At 40.3% G+C, this 27,134-nt stretch overlaps 1 protein-coding gene across 1 annotated transcript in view; it reads left to right on the top strand.

Moving 5' to 3' along the window:
- CTTNBP2 (cortactin binding protein 2) overlaps positions 1-27,134 on the top strand; it is a 197,079-nt gene that overhangs the window by 84,691 nt on the left and 85,254 nt on the right. The window contains 2 exon segments of the mRNA XM_037888921.2: positions 6,526-6,729; positions 14,838-14,937. Coding sequence (XP_037744849.1) covers positions 6,526-6,729; positions 14,838-14,937 — 304 coding nt within the window.

Genomic DNA, 27,134 nt, shown 5'->3' with positions numbered 1-27,134 from the left:
TGTAAGCGTGAGGATATTAGAGCTCTACAAACATGAATTAATTTTTAAAATTGCCTATGTATAGTCTCTCTGATGGTATGTACTCCTCCAATGCCACTGAGTTTTGTGAACCTTCTAGAAAACAGTGCCTATCTGGAGCCATTTGATCTCCTTCTCCTGGCACCAAATAATTTTATGACCGCTTATAAAAGAGCAGTGCAATCCTAACCACCTTTCTTCACACCTGGAGAAATTCACATTTAAGCAGTATGTTTGGTGTCCTGCTGTATTTCTGGAGTGTGTGATGCATGCACCTGCTGTTGAATTTCTCTGAGAAAGAGGCTTACTCCCTACCTCGCTAACCAATGCTTAGCATGGAGGACCTTTACATCTTAGCAGCTCCAGATTTTCCTCATGATGAAGGCCTTATGAATCAGGGCCGTGATCCACCTTTGGATCAACTGCTGAATCAGTCATCATCTTTGTTTCCAAATATTCCCTTGTTGGAAAAGGTCAGCACAAGAATAGCAAGTATTAGCCCCTTTCTAGGGCATGACTGCACAGGGAGAGAGGACCTCTCCAAAAATGAAGTCAGTCAATGCTGGGACCCTGTAAATTGGGGGTAGTCAATAGGCAAACCGCAGGCCAAATCTGGACTACCAGATGCTTTTGAAAGGACCCTGAAATCTTTTTATTTACTACTTATTATTGTCATCATTATTATTTTTTATTATTTTTTCTGGAGTCTGGACCTTGACTATACCTTGACCAAGAAATTTGGACCTTGACAAAAAAAAATGGACTCTCCCTACTGTAGGCACAGGAACTTTCATTAGCACTGATGAGCACTTAGATGGTTCAGAGGTTTTGGTGCTGTCAGTCTCGGTCCTGGAAGACTCCTCCAGCCCTTTCTATGCTTCAGTCCCTGAGGATGTCTCCTCCTTTGTGAGATGATGTGAGTCCCTAACGCTGCTAGTATGCTTCTCTCCCAGGAACAACTACTCTTTACCAATGGGATCCGGTAGCAATGCCCCTCTCTAATCCAGGGCGTTAGACTAAATATCCTGTCTCAGACAACAGTTCTAAGGACTGCCTAGGTTAGTCCTTGTGCCATCTGGTATGGGCTTCAGGGTTCACCCAGACATTCAGGACCTCCCATTCTGCATCCAATTGTATGAGGCATTTCTGTAGTTTCTTGGAATAACACCTGTCAATTTTCCTTCCCTAGTCATCCTTTTAACTCTTGGGCTATGAGAGCATACTCGGAGGGAGCACCTTCTCTTCCCCATCTACACTTTGGTGGTCAAGAGACCGCAAAATATCAGGTCATAAACTCACCACTCCCCACTCTTCCATATCTGCTAAGAGTGAGCGAGCTGCAGGATTTAACATTGGGCATTTGCTTCACTATATTTCATGGAGACAAAACTGTCCTGCATCCTAATCCCATGTTGTTACCAATAGCTGTGTTTGAGTGCCACTCAAATCAGATGATAAATCAGGATTTTGCAGACCTCATTTGAATCCAGGGGCAGTTAGACTTCATACTGTAGAAACTTGAGTTTTTATTTGATAAGACAAAATCATTAAGGAAATTAACTACAATCTATGTAGTTTTTACAGTGACAGTAGGACAGAAGCCATTTTTGTATAAATTCTATCAGCTCTACATATGGAGAGCTGTTTTACACGTTAACTAGGTCAGTGGTTCTCAAAGTCGGTCCGCCACTTGTTTAGGGAAAGCCCCTGGTGGGCCGGACCAGTTTGTTTACCTGCTGCGTCTGCAGGTTCTGCCAGTCGCCGCTCCCACTGGCTGCGGTTCGCCGCCCCAGGCCAGTGGGGGCTGCGGGAAGCGGCACGGACCAAGGGACGTGCTGGCCGCCCTTCCCACAGCCCCCATTGGCCTGGAGCGGTGAACTGTGGCCAGTGGGAGCCACGATCGGCCAAACCTGCGGACGTGGCAGGTAAACAAACCAGTCTGGCCCGCCAGGGGCTTTCCCTGAACAGCGGCGGACCGGCTTTGAGAATCACTGAACTAGGTGATGGTACATCAAGCTGTCCGGATCACTCTATTGTGACTAAGGCAGTTTTGATGCCATACCTTCATAATGCATAGAAATCTGTCAGTCTGCTACATGGTATTCTTAACCTGTGTCTTGAGAGCACTTTTCAGTCAATGTGGCATCTAGATATGATCTTTGCTTTGTTGTATTGCTTGTCAAACTCCTATATGTGGGAATATACAGAGGTAATTCTCAAAGAAGAAAGGTTATTCATCACAAACCGTTTGTGTCCTTTTCCCCTTGTAATTCAAATTCTATAGTTTAGGACTTTGAGGTTTAGTGGAGGGAGCTGACGGAGTTTGGACCACTTGCTCTGAAAGTTTGGTGCGGTCAGAGGGCTCTTGTGTGACTGTAACTGGGACTGCTTTCTACAAGATTTCTAAAGCTCAGTGGTAATGGGAACATATCCCATAAATTGGAATGTGCAGAAGTAGGTAAATACTAATAACTCTGATTTATAGACCTAGAAACTGAGTCAGAGAGAAGAAAAGTGACTTGCCTGTGATCCCCCAGCAAAACATTGCAGTGACAGAATTTGTCGAAGCCCCTTGCTTTAGACTTTTAACCATACTTCCCCTTGTGTGTGTTTTGTTCCTTAAATGTGGGGCTTGATAAGGAATTTAATCTGCCTTCATGTATTTTTGGGATATGCTAAGAGAACTAAGCTTTTATGTGCAGGATGATGTACAAACATGAAAGATCTGGTCCCTGCTTTGAAGTAGCTTATGCTTAGTAAAGGCAAAACAGACAGATAGTAGTTAGTTTGGTACATGGGGATAGATTTAAATAACACCTTTTTATGTACAATATATGGTTAGTAACCACCTGACAGTCTCTTTGTAAACCCGTCCCCCTGATTTACCATCTTCGTTTATTTTGCCTTTTTAGAGGTTGAACTCTTGGAGGCAAAGATTGTTTTCTAGAGTTTGTACAGCACCTATCGTGTTATAGGCACTACTGGAAACAAACAATAGTATTTAGGTTTCCAAACTCTCTCAATGGCCACAGATTCAGTTATTAAAAATAACATTCAACTTAATTTAAACCTTATTTGTTTAATCTTTGCACAGAATGTTTAATATTTTAATTTGTATCAACAAGATTTAACTGTCATTTAAAAATTAGTGTGCTGAAATGTTGTTTGTATTTTATTGTATAGTAAGTCCTGGTGAAAATCAGTCAGAATTTATTAGTGTTCAAAAACATAGTAAGCCGGATTGGTTAATATATTTCAAAGATTTTTAGAGTCAGATTGAAATCTGATGTTTCTTGGCAGGTCAGTAAATCCATGACTTAATTTCCTTTTAATGTGAAGTCAGGAGGAGTGTAAGAAAGCCTAATCACTGAATTTTTTCTTTCATTAATGGCAAATCGGTTCACCTGCTTAGATCAGTTTCTTTACAGTGCAGCATTTACTTTAAGAACACTGGAATAGTATCACTTTCTGTGGTGGAGTATTTTGGTTCTAAAGAAGAACGAACACTGTGATATAGAATAAAAGGAGATTACAAGTTGCATCAGTAATATGTCCTTTTATATCAACATGACAATACCTACAGCTTTAAATACAGCCGAGAAAAGAAACCCACCTTTTGTCATGTATGTTGAACAAGGTGTATGTGAAAAAGTGAAAATATACTCCTAGTGTTTCCAGTTTGTTTTGATTCCTAAATATCCATGGATTTGACTTCCTAGAGAAATAAGTGTTTAAAACTGAAATGATTATAGTGAATTGGATTTCCATACCCCTGGAATTTCTTCTTTCTTTTTCTTCTTAGTTTTGTGTTTCTCTTCAATTTGAGTATGTATTTATTCAGTTCATTCCAATATTGATTGATTTTTCCTTTGTATGTGATTGGCTTAGAAGGTAAATAGGATATGAGGAGAGATTGATCTCGGCTTTGAAATTAACCATCTCCACATTCTGAAGCTGATGCCAGAAGCTGTTTTTCTATCCCTCTGCCCTTCGTCACTGTATGTCCTGCAAGCTGTCACAGATGCTTCACTTTTGCATATGAAACCATATACCTTACTGATATTTCCTAACCCTATTATACGGTATCCTGGATGCATACAAATCTGTTGTTCTGCTTTGCAGAAGTTGATAACAGAAGTTAAAATTTGCATTTATGTGATTACTTGGTTTGTGCAGTAGAAGCTTTTCATCCATTCTTAATCTAGCACAATGAGTTTCATAACTGGAATGCAACAGTATATTTGCCCTTTCGAGAAGCTGAAAATGAGAATAGAGGTATCAGATGTCCGTTTACAGTAATGCACAATGAGCATTCTTTCTCTGATATTCTTATTAATGATGCTGAAAAATCTTGTGCTACTTTTCAACAAAAGCAGAAATCTCAGAAATGTTGTTAATGTTCAAAATGGCTTGGCATAGTGAACCTTATGTGTTCAGTAAAGTGTTAAGCCCCCTACTCACCCTACCTCCCAGTGTCCAAAAATCATTCCAGCACAAACAAGACTAATTCCTAAAATGGAAAAGCAAGTTCAGACAAAGAGGATTAACATCTAAGGAGATGCTGATACACTAGATATATCCACAGGAAGCAGTATTAAAAACACAAGTGAAATACAATAAAGTCAGATAATACCATTTATTAGTTCAAACAAAATTTCTACCTACAGTAATGGTTTAAACACAGGCTTACAAGATGATACAAGGCAGAAACAATGGAAAGAAAAACAGCTTTCATAATTGTATTTTATTTTTCTTTCCATTATTCCTCAGTCACTTTTGTACCTTGTAAGAATAAATGTTCACAAACTTCTGAACTGCTACTTTATATGTACACTATTTCTAACTTCTCAAAAGGTGTAGTTTGGTTTATATTTTTGTTAGTAAAGAAAAAATAGTTCTTGAGGATTTTTCTGTAATCTAAAAAGCACAAGGTATAGAATTTATGAGAAGTAATTTAAATTGTATTAATCCTATTTTGTAAACCTCTAGATTCTCTTTCGTAGCCTGTTTTGAAAAATAAGAGTAAAACTATCGATTTTATCTTCATACAACTTCAAAGTTGGCCTTCAATTTGAAGTAGTATACCATGTAACTTCAAATGATTGATATGGCTGCTGATATATATGGTAGTCGTTTTTTATAGTTGCTTATAAAATTTATAAAAATTTATAAAATGAGTAATAAGTTAATTTATCTTTCTGAAAGTACTGCAAATAAATGTTATGCGGGCTCTCTGTACTACAGTAGTAAAATTTATTTTATTATGAAATTATCAAGCTAAAAGTACCTTATTTTGAAAACAATTCTAAAAGAACCCCAATTAATTATTTTTGTTAGTTTGAGCTGGGAACTGACTATGTACTTTGTTATATTATCAGATTTCAGTATCATATTGGAGGGTGTTTGTGCACATACAAGCGCTGCAAATAGAGTAATCCATTAAAAAATGAAAAATGGTGTGAATTCTCATTTTCAAAGGGTAAAGTGTGTGTACACACACACACACAAATATATTAACATTTATATTTTTCAATCCTTTTTCCTATTTTCTTTTGCAGTCTTTTGATCAAGGAAGAGTACACAAAGTCTTCCATACTATATGCAACAGACTGCATGCATTTAACAAACTCTCTTCTAAAGCTGCTAAGTAATAATATGTGGAATGTCTAACAAGATAACTCCTAAGATTTCTAAAGCTCTGTTTTGTAGATTGCCGTTTTCATTGGATGACTTGAAAACTTTTATCAGTAATTTTGATGTAACTAGCTACTTATTCTACATTGGCTCTTCTCTCAAAATAAAATAGAAATCACACTACTGCTGAGTAAAATGAACATATATATTAAGGCAAAGTTCAACAACAAATATGTTTATTACAGGGCTTCTGCAAATCTTTATGTTGAACTGTCCCCTTGTTAATTCTTTATTTTTAAAGTACAACTGAAGCACTTTGAACCAATTTTTCTATCTTATTTTGCTATGATACTCTTTCAGGTTTAAATATTATTATATATTAGGTTAAGATTTTGAAGAAAAATCAAGTTTGTAGATGAAAGTAAAAAGTACCTACTTATATGAAAATATATCTGTTTTTTTTATTTTTATGATTTTGAATGATTTTAAATTTAGCTACAATTAAACTAAAACCAGAATTGTATAAGATTTTTATTAGTTTTTGAACTTAAGGTAGTAATGTCAGAAATTTTGGACTGTGGAAGTTGTTTGTGATGTTCCCAAAGTGTTTATTTGTGTTAACCCATGATGATAGAATCCTATTAATTTGAGTTAACAATGAACATAACTTCTTACCACTGTGTGTCATTTTAATTATCTTTTGATGTAGGGAAAAAAATAGCATTACAAGACTCATGCTAAACCATAACAGACCCTATAGTGTTGATTAACCTGTTTAGGTTTTCTTTTATATATTTGAATAGCTCAGAAATAATGCACAGCCTTAATTTATTCATGTGTCTTCCCTCTAACATCTATCGCTTTAACTCGCAGGCTGGTCTCCCTCCCTAACCCCTTTGTTAACGAGTGGTGGTCCTGTCCTCCTGGGTGGCAGGCCCACCCTTCTTCACCAAACTGCTGCCCAGGGAAATGTCACTTTATTGTCAATGCTGCTTAATGAAGAAGGATTGGACATTAATTATTTCTGTGAAGATGGTTATTCTGCCTTGTATTCTGCTGCTATGAATGGACATACAGGTAAGGGGTTCACAGTTTTGGTAAACCATATACATAAAGTAATGGAAGCATTAACAATTTGAAAATAAAGCCCACTTTGTGCCTGATCCAAAACCGGTTTGAAGTCAAAGAAAAGACTTCTGTTGACTTCCATGAGCTTCTGATCAGATGTTTTAGCAGTAAGAATGTCCGTAGATGATAAATTTGAGCAAGATATCGGTTGGCATACACTTACATTTGAAGTCTGTTGTCAGTGATTTTCTGTGGAAGAGATCATGGATTCCATTATTAGTATGAAATTAGAGATGAGAGATTTTTTTTAAAAAAAAGGAGTACTTGTAGCACCTTAGAGACTAACAAATTTATTTGAGCATAAGCTTACAGCTCACTTCATCTGATGCAAAAAGTGATTTTATCTAAGCAAGTTAAAACGAAGTGGTGTCGTTCATTCAAATGAATTTGAACATGCATTATGCATAGGTAGTACTTATGCTTGAAATGTATGTTGGTAGGAAAGTAAAATGCTCTATCTAAAATTACTTTCATTTGAAACAAAGTAGCCCTAATTTCCTCTACATAACAGATAACTGATGTGAGCGTTAGTAAATTCATGATGTATTTGTTAACTTCTGTTTCTATTAAATTTAAAAAAAAGAGTTCTAGAAAAGTTCAAGTGCCTGAAGCCTTTCAGCGGTATGCTGTCTTGCACCATTTTCTAATCTGATCCAACCAAGTGTCAAATATATTAGAAATGAACAAAATATTTCATTGATACAAACCAGGAACAATATTTTTAAAAATAGCTGATACAAGTGTACCACACTTGCCTTTTCACGAGCACTTTCTCTCTAAAAATTGGAAGATACAAACTAAATCTGAATCAGTATTGATATAAAATTCTGCTTGGTATAGACACTGCAAACCCTATATTTTTCCTCTTTGAGACATCACAGTTGAAATCCTGTCTCCACTGGAGTCAATGGAAGTTTTGCAATTGACTTCAGTAAAGCTAAGATTTTACCCCAGGAGAGGTGATGTAGTATAGTGGGTTTGATTTATAGTCACTGTTTTTAATATTGTGGGTTTAGATCTATTAAGTTTAGGTTGGATATTAGGAAAAACTTTTTCACTAGGAGGGTGGTGAAACACTGGAATGCGTTACCTAGGGAGGTGGTGGAATCTCCTTCCTTAGATATTTTTAAGGTCAAGCTTGACAAAGGCCTGGCTGGGATGATTTAGTTGAGGATTGGTCCTGCTTTGAGCAGGGGATTGGACTAGATGACCTCCTGAGGTCCCTTCCAACTCTGAAATTCTAACTGGAGATTGTGTGGGGAGTTTCTGATTATGTGACTGGTCTTAAATTGTTACAGAAAGGCTGTTCTAATTTTGTTACGTTCACAGGCCGTGTTTTCAAACTAAAAGCATAAAATTAGCTCCTAAATCCAGAGTTAGGCACCTAAACAAATGGCCTGATTTTCAGAAGTGCTGACTACCCAGCAGCTTCTATTGATCTCAGTGAGAGTTTATGGGAACTCGTTTTACCCTTGAAATACCCAATAAGAAAGTTCTTTAGAATTAATGGAGACAGCATTCTTTAAATATTTAATTACAGTAATATAAGTCTTATAATTGTAGCTGAATATATTCTGTAATTTTTAGGTATTAGATTGTTGCTTTTTAAAATAAGTAATATATTGCAGTAGTTTTGATTCTACATCTATATTTAGAACCAACAGTAGCTGAAAAATATTTAATAATTGTATGAGTTAGGTTTTCACCATTTCCTTAGCTACCAACTGGCTTGTATAAAATAGGGCTCTCATTTGTTTCTGGTGTGATCTTAAAGTACAGGTTTCAGAGTAGCAGCTGTGTTAGTCTGTATCCGCAAAAAGAACAGGAGTACTTGTGGCACCTTGGAGACTAACAAATTTATTTGAGCATAAGCTTTCGTGGGCTACAGCCCACTTCATCGGATGCATAGAATGGACTATATAGTAAGAAGATATATATATATATATATATACACACACATACAGAGAAGGTGGAAGTTGCCATACAAACTGTAAGAGGCTAATTAATTAAGATGAGCTATTATCAGCAGGAGAAAAAAACTTTTGTAGTGATAATCAAGATGGCCCATTTAGACAGTTTACAAGAAGGTGTGAGGATACTTAACTTAGGGAAATAGATTCAATATGCGTAATGACCCAGCCACTCCCAGTCTCTATTCAAACCCAAGTTAATGGTATCTAGTTTGCATATTAATTCAAGCTCAGCATTTTCTCATTGGAGTCTGTTTTTGAAGATTTTCTGTTGCAGAATTGCCACCCTTAAAGTACAGTATATGCTAGTTGAGATCTCTCTGAAAAATCAGACTTGTAAAATTGTTGACAGAAAGGTTGTAATTCTTAACTTAAATTCAGACAAACTTATTTATTTGTATAAGTGTAACTTCAAAACTGATCCACTATATATTTTCTAATAGGCTTAAGAAAGTGTCATGATGAAGTACTTACAGTAGACAGTCCTGGCTTAATTGACCGTGAGAACAGGGATGATACTGATCTGAATCCGGGGATGGGAAAATAGATTCATAGATATTTAGATCAGAAGGGACCATTATGATCATCTAGTCTGACCTCCTGCACAACGCAGGCCACAGAATTTCACCCACCCACTCCTGCAAAAAACCTCTCACCTGTGTCTGTGCTATTGAAGTCCTCAAACCCGTGGTTTAAAGACTTCAAGGAGCAGAGGATCCTCCAGCAAGTGACCCATGCCCCATGCTACAGAGGAAGGCGAAAAACCTCCAGCACCTCTTCCAATCTGCCCTGGAGGAAAATTCCTTCCCGACCCCAAATATGGTGATCAGCTAAACCCTGAGCATATGGGCAAGATTCATCAGCCAGATACTACAGAAAATTCTTTCCTGGGTAACTCAGATCCCAGGAACGCCAAATCCCAAATGGTTAAATGACTCCTAGTTTGAGGGACTGTGGATTGAATTGAGTAGTTTTCAGTAGCAGGTTACTAGCAGACAATTTACAGGCATAGTTTTTTCCCCTTCTGTGGAAGGACCTCACCCATGAGCTTACCAGAGAGTGATATCCACACCATTTGTTTGCTTGGGAGCATGAATGAGAATAGTGTATTCTGGATTGCAGTTGGGATGGTTAAAGGGGATTTGGAGCTGTAACCAGCACCCTGACAGTGGCACTCCTTGCCATGCTCCTGTGCTGAGAATGTGGCCTGGGCTCCTTGTTGCAAGAGAGATGAGAACACTCAGGATATTCTTTCCAAGTCTATTCACACTAGGTACAAAGTTCCTGTTCTTAGGCAGGTCCACTTTCAGAGCTCCAGCTACAACCATTTTCAGGATATTTAGCCCACAGCAGCTTTTTTCTGCTTTCCATGCAAATACGGTCCCCAATTCGTGTGTGTGTGTGTGTGAGTGATAATGCTTGCCCCCAAAGTATTAGCTAAACACTCCGTTTTTGTTTGAATGGATGCTGAGAAACTGTTTTTCCCAATTGGGCTCAGTAACCAGTCTGTGGGAAATTGAGCAAATCAGTTTGCCAATCCATCTTTGTTTGACCTGGTAACAAAACGGGAGCCACTTCAACCTATTACACTTTGAAAAGGATCTTCTGCTTTTGGACACAAAATGTGTCACAAGTGATTGAGCTAATCCATCCAAGTGTCTACATTATATTGATAGTCCCAACCATTCGTTCAGACACTGGAGGTGACAGAGGGAGGGAGAATGGAATGGTAAATCCAGCTGCAAAACCCAGGAGATACGAAGAGGACAGTACTCCTTGGAATCAACTATAGAAAATTATGTGCATTAACTGTACTCCGTGTTCAGCTACAACAGTGATGGGTGCCTCTTAAATATTTGAGATTCGTAGACATACCTGTTTTGTCCATTCCTTCATCGCTTTTACCATAACAGCTATCAAGGCCTTTGAGAAGGAGCCAGAAAGGATGCTGGCCAAATACTAAGAACTGGTTAAGGGAACCGCTTTTCATTTTATTCCAAAGAGATTTATGGGGTTGGCAAGAAAGAATTCATATTTTAAATTAAATAGATGTTTGGATTAAGATGGAGATGGATGAAGGAAAGACAGGAAAGAAGCTATGATGATATTGGCATTTGTCAGAGCAGTACTTCTCCTGAGAAACAATTTACCAGTATATCTGTATTTTTCACTGGATTTCAGTTATAAATACAAATGTTAGGAAAAGTAGCTGAATGGGGGCTTCTTGATGATTTGCAAAAGTCTTTCAGATGAACTTTCTAGTATAGGGCTAGCTTATAATGGCTGCAGTGTTCAAAAATAGGTTCCTAAAGTTAGGCTTCTAACTCCTTACTCAGGCTCATAAAAGTTTGACCTGAGTTTCAAAAGTGCGAAGTACCCAATAGCTTTCATTGACTTCAATGTGAGGTTCTGGATATTCAGTATCTTTGAAAATCAAGTCACTTATTTAGGTAAGTAAGTTTAGGCTCCTGTTTTTGAAAATCTTGTTCCCTGATGTTTGGTGATTTACACAATCAGTCCATAATACTCACCTAAACATTTTAGAGAGTGATAACCAGAGAAAAATATGCATTTAGAAATGAATAGAAATGACACTTGACAAAGCTTGAGTTTTCAGTTTGAGCATGTTAGTGTTGCTCAAAAGTTGGGGCAGGCACTTAAATCCAGGATTTTCTTTTGGGCCCATCCCTAGAAAAGAGACAGCTGCAATAGAACCTCAGAGTTATGAACACCTTGGGAATGGAGGTTGTTTGTAACTCTGAAATGTTCGTAACTCTGAACAAAATGTTATGGTTCTTTCAAAACCTTACAACAGAACATTGTTGGAAAGGAGTCCAGGAGAGCTGGCTGTATTTTAAAGAATCTTTACTGAGGTTACAGGGACAAACCATCCCGATGTGTAGAAAGAATAGTAAATATGGGAGGCGACCAGCTTGGCTTAACAGTGAAATCCTTGCTGATCTTAACCACAAAAAAGAAGCTTACAAGAAGTGGAAGATTGTACAAATGACCAGGGAAGAGTATAAAAATATTGCTCGGGCATGCAGGAGTGAAATCAGGAAGGCCAAATCACACCTGGAGTTGCAGCTAGCAAGAGGTGTTAAGAGTAACAAGAAGGGTTTCATCAGGTATGTTAGCAACAAGAAGAAAGTCAAGGAAAGTGTGGGCCCCTTACTGAAAGAGGGAGACAACCTAGTGACAGAGGGTGTGGAAAAAGCTAATGTACTCAATCTTTTTTTGCCTCTGTCTTCACGAACAAGGTCAGCTCCCAGACTACTGCACTGGGCAGCACAGCATGGGGAGGAGGTGACCAGCCCTCTGTGGAGAAAGAAGTGGGTCGGGATTATTTAGAAAAGCTGGATGAGCACAAGTCCATGGGGCCGGATGTGCTGCATCCGAGAGTGCTAAAGGAGTTGGCAGATGTGATTGCAGAGCCATTGGCCATTATCTTTGAAAACTCATGGCGATCGGGGGAGGTCCCGGATGACTGGAAAAAGGCTAATGTAGTGCCCATCTTTAAAAAAGGGAAGAAGGAGGATCCTGGGAACTATAGGCCAGTCAGCCTCGCCTCAGTCCCTGGAAAAATCTTGGAGCAGGTCCTCAAGGAATCAATTCTGAAGCACTTAGAGGAGAGGAAAGTGATCAGGAACAGTCAGCATGGATTCACCAAGGGCAAGTCATGCCTGACTAATCTAATTGCCTTCTATGATGAGATAACTGGCTCTGTGGATGAGGGGAAAGCGGTGGACTTGTTGTTCCTTGACTTTAGCAAAGCTTTTGACACGGTCTCCCACAGTATTCTTGCCAGCAAGTTAAAGAAGTACGGGCTGGATGAATGGACTATAAGGTGGATAGAAAGTTGGCTAGATTGTTGGGCTCAACGGGTAGTGATCAATGGCTCCATGTCTAGCTGGCAGCCGGTATCAAGTGGAGTGCCCCAAGGGTACTTGGGCTGGTTTTGTTCAATATCTTCATAAATGATCTGGAGGATGGTGTGGATTGCACCCTCAGCAAGTTTGCAGATGACACTAAACTGGGAGGAGAGGTAGATACGCTGGAGCGTCCCTTGTTGCCAAGAAGGCCAATGGCATTTTGGGATGTATAAGTAGGGGCATTGCCAGCAGATCAAGGGATGTGATCGTTGCCCTCTATTCGACATTGGTGAGGCCTCATCTGGAGTACTGTGTCCAGTTTTGGGCCCTAAACTACAAGAAGGATGTGGAAAAATTGGAAAGCGTCCAGTGGAGGGCAACAAAAATGATTAGGGGACTGGAACACATGACTTATGAGGAGAGGCTGCGGGAACTGGGATTGTTTAGTCTGCGGAAGAGAAGAATGAGGGGGGATTTGATAGCTGCTTTCAGCTACCTGAAAGGGGGTTCCAAAGAGGATGGATCTAGACTGTTCTCAATGGTAGCAGATGACAGAACGAGGAGTAATGGTCTCAAGTTGCAATGGGGGAGGTTTAGGTTGGATATTAGGAAAAACTTTTTCACTAGGAGGGTGGTGAAACACTGGAATGGGTTACCATAAATGATCTGGAGGATGGTGTGGTTTGCACCCTCAGCAAATTTGCGGATGATACTAAACTAGGAGGAGTGGTAGATACGCTGGAGGGCAGGGATAGGATACAGAGGGACCTAGACAAATTGGAGGATTGGGCCAAAAGAAATCTGATGAGGTTCAATAAGGATAAGTGCAGGGTCCTGCACTTAGGACGGAAGAACCCAATGCACCGCTACAGACTAGGGACCGAATGGCTAGGCAGCAGTTCTGCGGAAAAGGACCTAGGGGTGACAGTGGATGAGAAGCTGGATATGAGTCAGCAGTGTGCCCTTGTTGCCAAGAAGGCCAATGGCATTTTGGGCTGTATAAGTAGGGGCATAGCGAGCAGATCGAGGGACGTGATCGTTCCCCTCTATTCGACATTGGTGAGGCCTCATCTGGAGTACTGTGTCCAGTTTTGGGCCCCACGCTACAAGAAGGATGTGGATAAATTGGAGAGAGTCCAGCGAAGGGCAACAAAAATGATTAGGGGTCTGGAACACATGACTTATGAGGAGAGGCTGAGGGAACTGGGATTGTTTAGTCTACAGAAGAGAAGAATGAGGGGGGATTTGATAGCTACTTTCAACTACCTGAGAGGTGGTTCCAGAGAGGATGGTTCTAGACTATTCTCAGTGGTAGAAGAGGACAGGACAAGGAGTAATGGTCTCAAGTTGCAGTGGGGGAGGTTTAGGTTGGATATTAGGAAAAACTTTTTCACTCGGAGGGTGGTGAAACACTGGAATGTGTTACCTAGGGAGGTGGTGGAATCTCCTTCCTTAGAAGTTTTTAAGGTCAGGCTTGACAAAGGCCTGGCTGGGATGATTTAGTTGAGGATTGGTCCTGCTTTGAGCAGGGGGTTGGACTAGATGACCTCCTGAGTTCCCTTCCAACCCTGATATTGTATGATTCTATGAATGACTGAATACAGCCTTGAAACTTTATTATGCAGAAGAAAAATGCTGCTTCCTCTTTATTACTTTAATAGTTTACGTTTAACACAGTACTGCACTGTTTGCCTTTTTAAATATTTTTTTTGTCTCTTCTGCTGCCTGATTGTGTACTTCCGGTTCCAAATGAGGTGTGTGGTTGACTGGTCAGTTCGTAACTCTGGTGTTTGTAACTCTGAGGTATTGCTGTAACTATGGAAATTTTTCTTGTAAGAAATGTACTCTGAGCAGGTTATATGCTTTCTTAAGTTTAAATGCATGTAGATGGCATTCCAATCTCTTGTGGAAGAAAAGCCAGAAAATTATATTATTAATATATACTTTAAATACCTTGAATGAATTGGCTGTGGAACGGGTGAATCAGTTTAATTTTCTACTCTTTCATTTAACATGTTATTTTGGAAAAAGTTCACTATAGAATGTGTTAAAGTTTGCAAATGTAATTCAGTTATAAAGTCATCTGTAGTAATATGATGTAATTTTAGAGCATTGTGACACCTGTGAAAGTTTTTAAAAGATCAAATACATGCTCTAGTTTTAACATATCTCATTTATCTTGTCGCACCACTCTTCATTTGTGTCTACTTAATAGATTGTGTGAGATTGCTGCTGACTGCAGAAGCACAAGTTGATGCTGCTGATAAAAATGGCTTTACACCCTTGTGTTCAGCAGTTGCTCAGGGACATTTCAGGTAAGTGACATAAGTTTTTTTTCATGAAACTGTAGTACTCTTTAACCATTATATTTTTAGCCACAGTTGCGCTTTTATCACGTATTAAAAGCAAAATACCCAATCTCATACTAATATAACATTATGGTTGAGAATGTAAACAGATTTGTATGTTTCCCATTGCAGCTTTAATTTGACCACCCACTGTGCACATGTACTATTTGTAGCTGCACCATGACAATTACAGTTTCCTTGGGAACGACGACTTTGAATTTCCTGACTTTCTTGTACACACATTCTCAGCTATAATGTAGGCTTTTTCATTCATTTTCTTTGTTTGATTTTTCTAAAACAAAAAGGAGAGAGAGCCAAAAGGAAGAGACTGATTCTACACTCAGATAAATAACTGCATTTATTTTAATTTGTGACATGAAATTCAAATGCATAAAATGTATTTGAAGTTCAAAAAAATTCTCTTTACACAATGACAGTCATTTAAAATCAAATAGAGTTTAACAAATAAAAAATGTCCTAAATAATCTGACTAAAAATTCCTTCCCTTTTCTGTTGCTTGGCTTGCACTACTATGCGCTGTCATAATTTATTTATTTTTATTGCAGTAGTGCCTAAGAGCCTTAGTCATGGAACTCTAACCCACCATACAATACAGAACAAAAAGACACTCTCTGCCCCTCCATCATAGAGTCTTTCACACCCAACGAACTTGTATTTCTAGAGCAAAAATGCCTTTGAGACCTGCCTTCCTGACGTAACTGAAAGAAGCAAAAAAGAGCTCAGTGCTTTTTTACTTTCCATTGCAGGACATTTAGAAGTGGAAATTCTGCATTTGACTGAGTGTCTCTTCTGACATAACTGTATTGTGTGTACTGCAGATCTTGCCTATTTTTAAGCACCACTTCTTCTTTAAAGAGAGAGTGCAAGGAGCATTGAAGATTCTTGCTATATCTAGAAGGTTTTCAGATTCACAAACTCAGGGAGTACCAGGAAATGGATACTCAGGGTGGATGACCTGTAGGGATTCATGACATTTTCATTTATTTCTTAGTTTCTTGTTTTTTGTTTTTTAAGGGAGACATGGAATTTATCCAGACAGGTGTGTACTGAATCTGTAACCTTGTGGTCACATTGCTGCTATCCTTGTTTCCCAAAAACTCCCCCCCACCTCACCCCCACCCCTTTCTCCATATGCCACACCCATTTACTGTATGTTGTCATAATATAAAATCATCTGGCCAAGGACTGCCAATAGAGTCCCAGTCCTGAGAACTACTCTACAGATAATAGTGTATCTAGCCAAATGTTGCACTATTTAATGTAATATTTGTAAATTGACAGTAACTAGAGTAGGAGATGCCGGCAAACTTCACCAGTTCTCATCCTCTCACTAAAATACATGTAACTTAGATATTTTCTTTTACATATTAAATTATTTATTTCTTCTGTTTACCCTGTCAACGCTTGGGTAGTTATGGCTCTGTTATGCTTGTGGCACAGCAGAGCTTATGCTCTCTCTGTCTCTGAGGGCTATTTATAAAGCTTGACATCCCTAAATATTCGTTGCTTTGCTTGTCAATCTTTTTGATGTCTTGAGCATGGACTGCTTTATCATGACATTGTGAAAGAGAGTGTAATAATAACAAAGCTGAAAATATATAAACAGTGCTGAGAGATGGAGTAACTTCAATAATGCTTTAGGCTGCTTGATCTGTTGATCATTTTAAACTTCCTGCTTTGAAGAATTCTGCCATGGGCAATGCAATAGTGTGTTCTGTCCTTCCTTTCTCTCAGCATCATATGGTCAGGAATCTGAACTGAATGACAGTGATGGACTATTAGTATTGGCTAGTGCCAAGAATAGCATAGACAAGTTTGATGCAAGTTTCCCAGTATGTATGTCAATTAACCTTTTTTCTGAATTGTGACAACCTTCCTGTACCAGCCATAGACATAGTCTCTTGAGCAAAAATTGACAGTTCTTCTGAATTGTTTGGTGGTTTTGTGGTTTTAAAAAATGTCCACTAACAGCTGAGACCACCAAACTCATTTTACTAGTGGCCCAAACCAGATTTTGACCCTGGATTTCCAGAGGTGAAAGGTTAGTTCATAAACTCTTGCACGACCTAGTCTCCCAGAGACTAGTCTAACATAACATGAGGGGAGCAGGAGCTGTGATTGCGAGACCCAGAAGTCGACAGGCCACTCTGAAGTCTTGTAAGGCAGCAATATGTATTGAGTTTAAGAAGACCTGTTAGCACAGTAATATCACGTGAATTAATATTTAGGCTTTTTTTTTTAAATTGTAGACTCACAATATCATGGTTTCACTAGAATCATTATGCATATTGTTTCTATAATATTTGAAATGTCAACCTATACTGTAAACCTTCTACAGATAAAAACAAGAAAATAAATATTCATAAATTATACTTGTTTTTAAGGCCATAAGGTGATTATGATCACCTCCATCATAACACAGACCACAGAAGCTCAACTAGTACAGTAACTCCTCGCTTAACATTGTAGTTATGTTCCTGAAAAATGCTACTTCAAGTGAAACGATGTCAAGCGAATCCAATTTCCCCGTAAGAATTAATGTAAATGGGGGGGGGGGGGTAGGTTCCAGGGAATTTTTTTTTGCCAGACAAAAGACTATATTTTTATATATATATTCTATTCTAGTCTATTCTATATTATAAGTGTGTATATATATACACACACACACACATATATATATATACACACACATACACAGCAAAGATGTTTGTGAAGCTTGGTTGAGGTGGTGAAGTCAGAGGGTGGAAGTGGGTGGGATATTTTCCAGGGAATGCCTTACTGCTAAATGATGAACTAGCACTCGGCTGAGCCCTCAAGGGTTAATATGCTATTGTTAATGTACCCTCACACTCTACAAGGCAGCACGAGTGGATGGAGGGGAGACAGCATGGCAGAGTGAGACAGAGACACACACTGTGTGAGAGAGAGAGAGAGACAAGCATTGCCCCTTTAAGTATGCTGACGCCACGCTAAGTACATTGCCTTTTTAAGTAGATCAGCAAGATAAGACAGCAGCTGCTGCTCCCTCAGTCCTGAGCCCTGTCATGTCCCCCCCTGCTCTGTGCGGTGGGGAGGGGGACACCCTGACATTAGCACCCCTCTTTCCCCCTCCACTTACATAGCAAGCAGGAGGCTCCCAGGAGCAGCTCCAAAGCAGAGGGCGGGAGCTGCACATAACAGTGGGGGGAGGGACAGCTGAACTGCCCGGCAGTTGATAGCCAGCTAGGTGGCTGCCACACAGGGAACTTAGGGGAGCGGGGAGCTGACAGTGGGGCTGCCGGTCCACCCTCGTTCCCCACCAGCTAGCTTCAACAGGCTGCTCTTTCTGCAAGCAGTGGACAAAGCAGGTGGCTGCCAAACAACATTATAAGGGAGCACTGCGCAACTTTAAATGGGCATGTTCTCTAACTGATCAGCAACGTAACAACGAAACAACATTAACTGGGATGACTTTAAGTGAGGAGTTACTGTAATTCCTGCATCAGACTCATGACTTCTAATTGTGCTAGAGCATATCTGTTTAGGACATCAAGTCTTGATTTAAATCCATCAAGTGATATAAAATGCAGCAGATGCCTGTATAAGTTGTTCCAATGGTTAATTACCTACACTGTTAAAAATATTTGCCTTATTTCTAGTCTGAATTTGTCTAGCTTCAGTTTCCAGCATTTAGATCTCATTATGCCTTTTCCTGCTAGATTAAAGACCCCTCTATTATCAGAAATATTCTCCCCATGTAGCTACTTATAGGTCATGATTAAGTCAGCTCAGGGGTAAGCAACCTATGGCACGTGTGCCAAAGGCGGCACGCGAGCTGATTTTCAGTGGCACTCACACTGCCCAGGTCCTGGCCACCGGTCCGGGGGGCTCTGCATTTTAATTTAATTTTAAGTGAAGCTTCCTAAACATTTTAAAAACCTTATTTACTTTACATACAACAATAGTTTAGTTATATTTTATAGACTTATAGAAAGAGACCTTCTAAAAATGTTAAAATGTATTACTGGCATGCGAAACTTTAAATTAGAGTGAATAAATAAAGACTCGGCACACCACTTCTGAAAGGTTGCTGACACCTGAGTCAGCTATTAATCATTTCTAGGGTAAACTGGATGCTCACCTCACTAGCTGAGCTACAGTTTTGATGGGCTTTGAGCAGTAGAGATACCTTTTAGTGTCTGGAGGTGGTGGATGGAAGTGGGTGGGTATCTCAGCTGAAGCAGTGTTCCATCTACTCAGTCTCCTTTTCTTTCACTCCCCCATCCCCTTTTGTTTTCAGCATTTGGGGGCTGTTTTTTTCCTGCTTTTTCCTTCTTTCTACTGAGAAGTAATTCTTCTGCTCTACTCCACGCTGATTAGGCCTCAACTGGAGAATTATGTCCAGTTCTGGGCACCACATTTCAGGAAAGATGTGGACAAGCGGGAGAAAGTCCAGAGCAGAGCAACAAAAATAATTAAAGGTCTAGAAAACCTGACTTATGAGGAAGATTGTAAAAACTGGATTTGTTTAGGCTGGAAAAGAGAAGACTGAGGAGACATGATAACAGTTTTCAATTACATAAAAGGCTGTTACAAGGAGGAGGAAGAAAAATTGTCCTCCTTAACCTCTGAGGATAGGAGAAGACTCAATGGGCTTAAATTGCAGAAAGGGTGCTTTAGGTTGGACATTAGGAACAACTTCCTAATGTGGCTAAGCACTGGAATAAATAGCCCAGGGAGGTTGTGGAATCTCTAGATAATGCTTAGTCCTGCCATGAGTGCAAAAGACTGGACTGGATGACCTCTCAAGGTCCCTTCCAGTCTTACGATTCTATGATTCCTCATGCTCAGGGTATTTGGATCTGGGCTCTGGTATCTTTCCCACCCATTACTGGGGCCAGGTGATTGGCTCCTGTTTGAGGGTGGAGTGTGAAGAGGATTGATACAGTTTGCTGTCTGGGTGGGGTAGCCATTCTGGATTTCCTATTTTAGGCTCACCCTTTCCACCCTTAATTTAGTTGCTGGATCTCTGTTGATTCTGTGGGCTAAGCTGATCACCAGTTTTGGGGTCTGCAAGTGTTTTTATAACATGGCAAAATTTGCAGACTGCAATGCCTTGACAGCATTTTGCTGGACATCTGCTGGGAGATCTTGGGAAAGTCATTTCACCTCTCTGTGCCTCAGTTGCCCATTCTGTAAAATGGAGATAGTGTTACTGACCTCCTTTGTAAAGTGCTTTGAGACCTACTGATGAAAAATGCTGTATATGACCTAGGTATTATTTAATCTCTCACTATAAGGCAGGATAAGAACATAAGAATAGCCATACTGGGTCAGAACCGTGGTCCATCTAGGCTAGTATCCTGTTTTCTGACAACGGCCAATGTCAGATGCTTCAAATGGAATGAAAAGAACAGGGCAATTATCAAGTGACCCATCCCCTATCATCCATCCCCAGCATTTGGCAGTCAGAGGGTTAGGGACACCCAGAGCATGGGATTGCATCCCTGACCATCTTGGCTAGTAGCCATTGATGGATCTAACCTCCATGAACTTATCTAATTATTTTTTGAACTTAGTTATACTTTTGGCCTTCACAACATACCCTGGCAGTGAGTTTCACAGGTTGATGGTGAATTGTGTGAAGAAATACTTCCTTATGTTTGTTTTAAACCTACTGCCTATTAATTTATTGGGTGACACCTGGTTCTTGTGTTATGTGAAGGGGTAGTAACACTTATTTATTCACGTTCTCCATACCATTCATGATTTTATAGACCTCTGTTGTATCCCTCCCTACTTGTCTCTTTTCCAAGCTGAAGAGTCCCAGTGTTTTAGATCTCTCCTCATATGGGAGCTGTTCCATACCCGTAATCATTTTTGTTGCCCTTCTCTATACTTTTTCCAATTCTAATATATCATTTTTGAGATGGGGCAGCCAGAACTGCATACAGTATTCAAGGTGTGGTGTAAGGGGGCTTATTCCTTCACCCACTTACTCCCTGATCCTTCTCGCATGAACAGAGAGCAATAATACCCAGCGTCCAAAGATACAAACAATTCGATGTTTATTGGGGTGAACTTCCAGCAAGCATGATTCCAGTTTCCTTCCTTAGTGTCCCCCTTCCCAGCTCTGACACCACAGAGCCTTACCTGTGTCCCTGTTCCCATTCCTGCCCTTAGCAAAACATGATTCCAATTTCCCCACCCCCCCCACCCACACACTTCCTGATTGACTGCAGACTATATAGTAAAACTGGAGTTCTGCTTAGCTATACCTTAACCAATCATTTTACTGAAATTTAACTAACCAATCGTAACATATTGTAACATGATTATGTAACCAATTATATCCCACCATCTTAATTCGTTTACACCCAGCAAAAATTAATTATACAGCAGACAGAAACAATCACAGAACCAGACAGAGATTATACAGACAAACAATAGGGAAATGGGGACTACAATGATAGACCAACACAGAAATGAGGATTTCACATCCCAGCTATTGATAAGTGAGTTCTTGCCAGACAGGATGCTGTCAAACTAAGTTTCCTTTTACATCTTCTAGGCTCTTCCCTTTCTCTGGAGGTGATAGGCATTATCAGGACAGGATTGTATTCCTAACAGCCCAATAGCACCTTATTTCAGTGTGACTAGTTTGGAATGTGAGGATGTGACCATTCGCTTGTGGCTGCCTCTGATCTATATCCTAACATGTGGGTGTATCATAGATTTATATAGTGGCATTATGGTATTTACTGTCCTTATTATCTATCTCTTTCCTAATGGTTCCTGAATTCTGTTAGCTTTTTTGAATGCCGCTGCATATTCAGCTGATATTTTCAGAGAACTATCCACAATGACTCCAAGATCTTGTTCTTGAGTGGTGATAGTTAAGTTAGACCCCATCATTTTGTATGCGTAGTTGAGATTGTTTTCCAACGTGCATTACTTTGCATTTATCAACATTGAATTTCATCTGCCATTTTGTTCCCAAGTCACCCAGTTTTGTGAGATTCCTTTGTAACTCATTACACTCAGCTTTGGACTTAACTATCTTGAGTCATTTTGTATTGTCTGCAAACTTTGCCACCTTACTGTTTACCTCTTTTTCCAGGTCATTTATGAATATGTTGGACAGCACTGGTCCCGATACAGAACTTGTGGGACCCCACTATTTACATCTCTCTATTCTGAAAACTGATCATTTATTCCTACTCTTTGTTTTCTATCTTTTAACCATGATCCATGAGAGGACTTTCCCTCTTATCCCATGACTGCTTACTTTTTGCTTAAGAGCCTTTGGTGATGGACCTTGTCAAAGATTTTCTGAATGTGCAAGTACACTATATCCACTGTATTACGCTTGTCCACATGTTTGTTGACCCCCTCAAAGAATTGTAATAGATTGGTGAGGCATGATTTCCCTTTACAAAAGCCGTGTTGACTCTTCCCCAGCAGATTGTGTTCATCTCTGTGTCTGATAATGCTGTTCTTTGCTATAGCTTCAACCAATTTGCTGGTACAGAAGTTGGGCTTATTGGCCTATAATTGTCAGCATTGCCTCTGGAACCTTTTTTAAAAATCTGTGTTATGTTAGCTGTCTGCCAGTCATCTGGTACAGAGGCTGATTAAAGCGATAGGTTACATATCAGTTAGTAATTCTGCAGTTTCATATCTGAATTCCTTCAGAACTCTTGGGTGAATACCATCTGGTTCTGGTGACTTATTACTGTGTAATTTATCAATTTGTTCTAAAACCACTTCTATTGACAGCTGAAACTTGGACAGTTCCTCAGAATTGTCACCTGAAAAGAATGGCTCAGATGTGAGAATCTCTCTCACATCCTCTGCAATGAAAACCAATGCAAAAAATGTATTTAGCTTCCCCACTACAGAAAGGATATGGACAAATTGTAGAGAGTCCAGCAGAGGGCAATGAAAATGATTAGTGGGCTAGGGCACATGACTTATGAGGAGAGGCTGAGGGAACTGGGCTTATTTAGTCTGCAGAAGAGAAGAGGGTGCGTGCTGGGGGATTTGATAGCAGCCTTCAACTACCTGAAGGGGGGTTCCAAAGAGGATGGAGCTAGGCTGTTCTCAGTGGCAGATGACAAGGATCGATGGTCTCAAGTTGCAGTGGGGGAGGTCTAGGCTGGATATTAGGAAAAACTATTTCACTAGGAGGGTGGTGAAGCACTGGAATGGGTTACCTAGGGAGGTGGTGGACTCCCTGAGGTTTTAAGGCCCTGCTTGACAAAGCCCTGGCTGGGATGAATTAGTTGTGGTTGGTCCTGTTTTAAGCAGGGGGTTAAACTCCTGAGGTCTCTTCCAACCATAATCTTCTATGATTCTCTGCAATAGCCTTGTCTTCCTTGAGTGCTACTTTAGCATTTCAATCATCTGGTGGTCACAATGATTATTTGGCAGGGTTCCTGCTTCGGATATACTTAAAAAAAAATTGCTGTTAGTTTTTGTGTCTTTTGCTAGTTGCTCTTCAAATTCTTTTTTGACCCACCTAATTATACTTCAAGTGGTTGCAGATGTATATTCCACTCAGGTGTGTGAGCGCCTAGCACACAGAAGCTGGAGAACTTTGCTTAGCAGTACCCGTTGTGGTGGCACAAACACCCTTTGGCCCTTGTAGCTTCTCTAATGGCTATTTAAGGATGCCACCCCCTGCCCCCCCACCTCCAGCTCCTTCTCAGTGCCTTTGGCTTGAGTTGGAGCATCCTGTGTGGTATTTACCTCATGCTTTTTGTTGTTAACTTGGAGAGATTTCTTTCAGTATTTTGTTATGTTAGTAATTATAGTTAATAGAACCCTTAGTGTTAGATTAATTAGTTTGTTTTTTGCCTGGTGTAATGCCTTCCCTGCATTTTAAGCACTGTCCCTCATGTGGAATAGCCATTCCCAGTAGCAGTCCCCATACTCATTGTTTACTGTGCCTTTGAGAGGGACATATTAAGAAGTGCTCTGTATGCAAATCCTTCGGAAAGAGTATTCAAGTGGCTACACCTGAAGAGACTTACACCTGAAGCAGTACCTGATGGATCGACCCATGAGACCCATGTTAGTGCTGGGATCAGATTGTCCAGCCGCTCAGAGACCTTCGGTGCCACCGCGAGACTCAGGCTCTTTTCTTAGGAGAATAGACCATTCTCCTTCCTCTTCTTCCCCCAAGAAAGAGGACTCATAAAACTGACCTCATTTACTCTAAGATATGGGAGATTCTTCAACCCCTTCAAAAAGGAGTGCTGGTAGGAACTGGAATTCCTCAAGTACTCAGGTTAGAGCAGGGCTCTCTACCCACTCTCCAGTTCAAAGACAAAGTCATTCAGGCAGAATACCATTGACTTTGGTATCTTCTGTGGGGCAGGCATTTAATCTGGTACCAACAACATTGGTCTCTGCACCAAACATATCAACACCACTGGTTTTTGAAGCAGCTTCAGATTTACTTTGCCTCTCTTTGCCAGACTTGCCTGTGATACAGGAGCCCTCAGCTGTAGTGGTGTCTTCGGAGCTCTCTGGACCATCTGGGTTGATTGCCGGCTGTTGCAGGCACTGCTTAAAAATCAGATTGTGGAGACAAGACCGGCACCAAAGGCTATTTTGTTGGTGCCGATTCCATCTTTGGCCCTGGAGACAGTGTCTGCTTCTACAGGTCGAGTACAGGCTAGAGCTACAAATGCAGTACCGACCTCTACTTCAATACCAATGTCTAGTCCAGTACTGAGTGTTAGGGCTGTCTCCATGACACTGCTGATATCGAAGGCTCCAACTGCTGTCTTTTTTGATGTGGTCAGTGTACTGGGCTTCCAATGAGTTAAGACTTGGAATGACTCTGTGATGCTAGCAGACTGGGTGCCAGCTCATGCCAAGGCCCCTAGGCCCCAACTGAACACTGATGAATACATAACTGGAAACCAGTCAGGCTCACCTGTGTATTAGTATTGTTAAAATAGGTATTAGATTTATAAAACTGTGTTTCGTGTTTATATGTTATGAAATGCTTGTAAGATGCTGCATGTATTAATCTCACTTAACTTCTGTACCCCATGTTATATAGTTACACTGAGGGCAGGTCTACACTACAAACTTGCAGCGGGGCACCTGCGCCAAAGCAACTGCACTGCTGGTGAAGATTCTCTAAACCAACGAGAGAGAGCTCTCCTGTTGGCTTAATAATTCCACCTCCGTGAGAGGCAGTAGCTGTATCAGCGGGAGAAGTTCTCCCACCAACATAGTGCTATGTATACCAGGACTTAGGTTGGTATAACTACATCGCTCAGGAGTGTGGATTATTCATATCCCTGATTGACGTAGTTATACTGAAGTAATTCTGTAGTGTAGACCAGGGCTAAGTTTTTGCGTTGTAAACCTCTGTAACTGTGTAACTCACCAAACAGAAAAGAAGCTTTAATTAATGTAAAGGCTGGCTTCCTACAGAAGATGCTAGGGCTTGCACACAGGAAGGCCCATTGAAACCAAATGGGCCATTGTGAAACATCAAAGAGCAAAGACTTTGTTGATTGCTGCTCCTACACCCATGAAGAGGAAATGTGCACAAGGACTCGTCCCATTAGCTTGAACTCTGGGGGAAGGGAATAAAAATCTCTGATCAGAAGAAACTGGATCTCTCTATGCTGCTTGAACTCTGAGGGGCAAAGATTTCTAAGCATAAACAAGGGATTTCCAACTGTTTGGCCTGGGTCATCCCTTAAAGGACTTACAGAACTTAATATATTATAGCAGCTTCTATTATTACCTTTTGGAACCTAAGGTTATAACTCCTTTGTGTGTGTATGTTTACCTGCTTTGACCTTGTAAATAACTTTCATTTATTTTTCTTCTTTAATAAATATTTAGTTAATTTATTATAGGATTGGCTAAAAGTATTGTCTTTGATATAGGATCTAAGGTACAGTTGACCTGGAGTAAGTTACTGGTTCTTTGGGACTGGGAATAACCTGAATATTGTGGTTTTTGGTGTAAGGAAACATCTGTCACAAAGGCAAGCTTACCTGGGTTCAAGATAGATTGGAGTACCCAAGAGGGCTATCTGTGACTCCATATTTAGGCTGTTATAGTGCCTGAGGATTCACACTTGATACTTGGTTGCTGAAATCTAAGTATAGAACTCACAACCACTTTGGGGTTTGTGCTCTGCATCTTCACAGTCTGCCCTGAGGTTAGTACTCATGTTCCTGAGCCACTCCAGACATCTTAACAGGCTCCTCCAGATGTGGCTCCTCTGTTCTTATCAGATTATTTAGAGAGTTTCTCCTGCTAAAGTTCAGAGTCATCTTCCACTTCTTCTTCTTCATCTAGACACCGAGCCCAAAAACGCTTTAGATCTTTAGGAGACCACCAGTGGTACTGGGATTGGTACCATTCTCACACCAGAGATAGGGGTTTGTGGCCCGGTTCCGATAGGCAGTCGATGTCATATCCCTTTCCTCAGTGGTATTCGTGGAACCCTTGGGAGATTCCTTGATCTTCAGGGTCTTGATCCTTGGTTCACTCCAAGGTACAGTCACCAAACTTTACTTGGGTCAAGCGGCAAGAGAGCAGGAATCTAGAGACCATATGGAGGTTCTCTTTCTGAGCTGGTTCAGTCTGAGCCTTTATTGCAGGAGCAAGTAGAATCATAGCAGATCCCATTGGCCTTGATTTCCTTTTCCTCTTCATCGGACAATTCTTCTATATCAGATTCCTCTTCTCCTGTGCCTGTGGATTTTAAATAGTGTCAAGATCTCTATGGTGAATGGCTACAGCTTTGGGCAGGCAGAGTATGTTTGGGAGAATACCCATAAATCGGTAGATGTACTCCAGTCTTCAGCTCCAGGGAGGGCAGCTCTCCCTATAAATGAAGGACTTTTGGAATCTGCAAAGCCTTTGTGGCATACCCCAGCTTCCTTACTACCCATAGGGAAGTCCAGTGATTTAAATTGGTGCTGAAAGACATAGTGTCTTAAAATTGGATTTAATGGGAAGACAAATTTATTCAACCTGATCTTTATAAATGTGCATTGCCAATCAGCAGGTTCTATTGTCAAAATATGATTTTGTGAATTGTGAATATGACAGAATTTTCAGATAAGCTGCCAGAATCCTCCAGGAGAGATTCAAGCTTTCATTGCAGAGGGCTGGTTAGT

The sequence above is a fragment of the Chelonia mydas genome, chromosome 1 (assembly GCF_015237465.2).
Source record: "Chelonia mydas isolate rCheMyd1 chromosome 1, rCheMyd1.pri.v2, whole genome shotgun sequence".
Classification (NCBI taxonomy): Eukaryota; Metazoa; Chordata; order Testudines; family Cheloniidae; genus Chelonia; species Chelonia mydas.
This window is presented reverse-complemented; position numbering and strand designations above follow the sequence as displayed.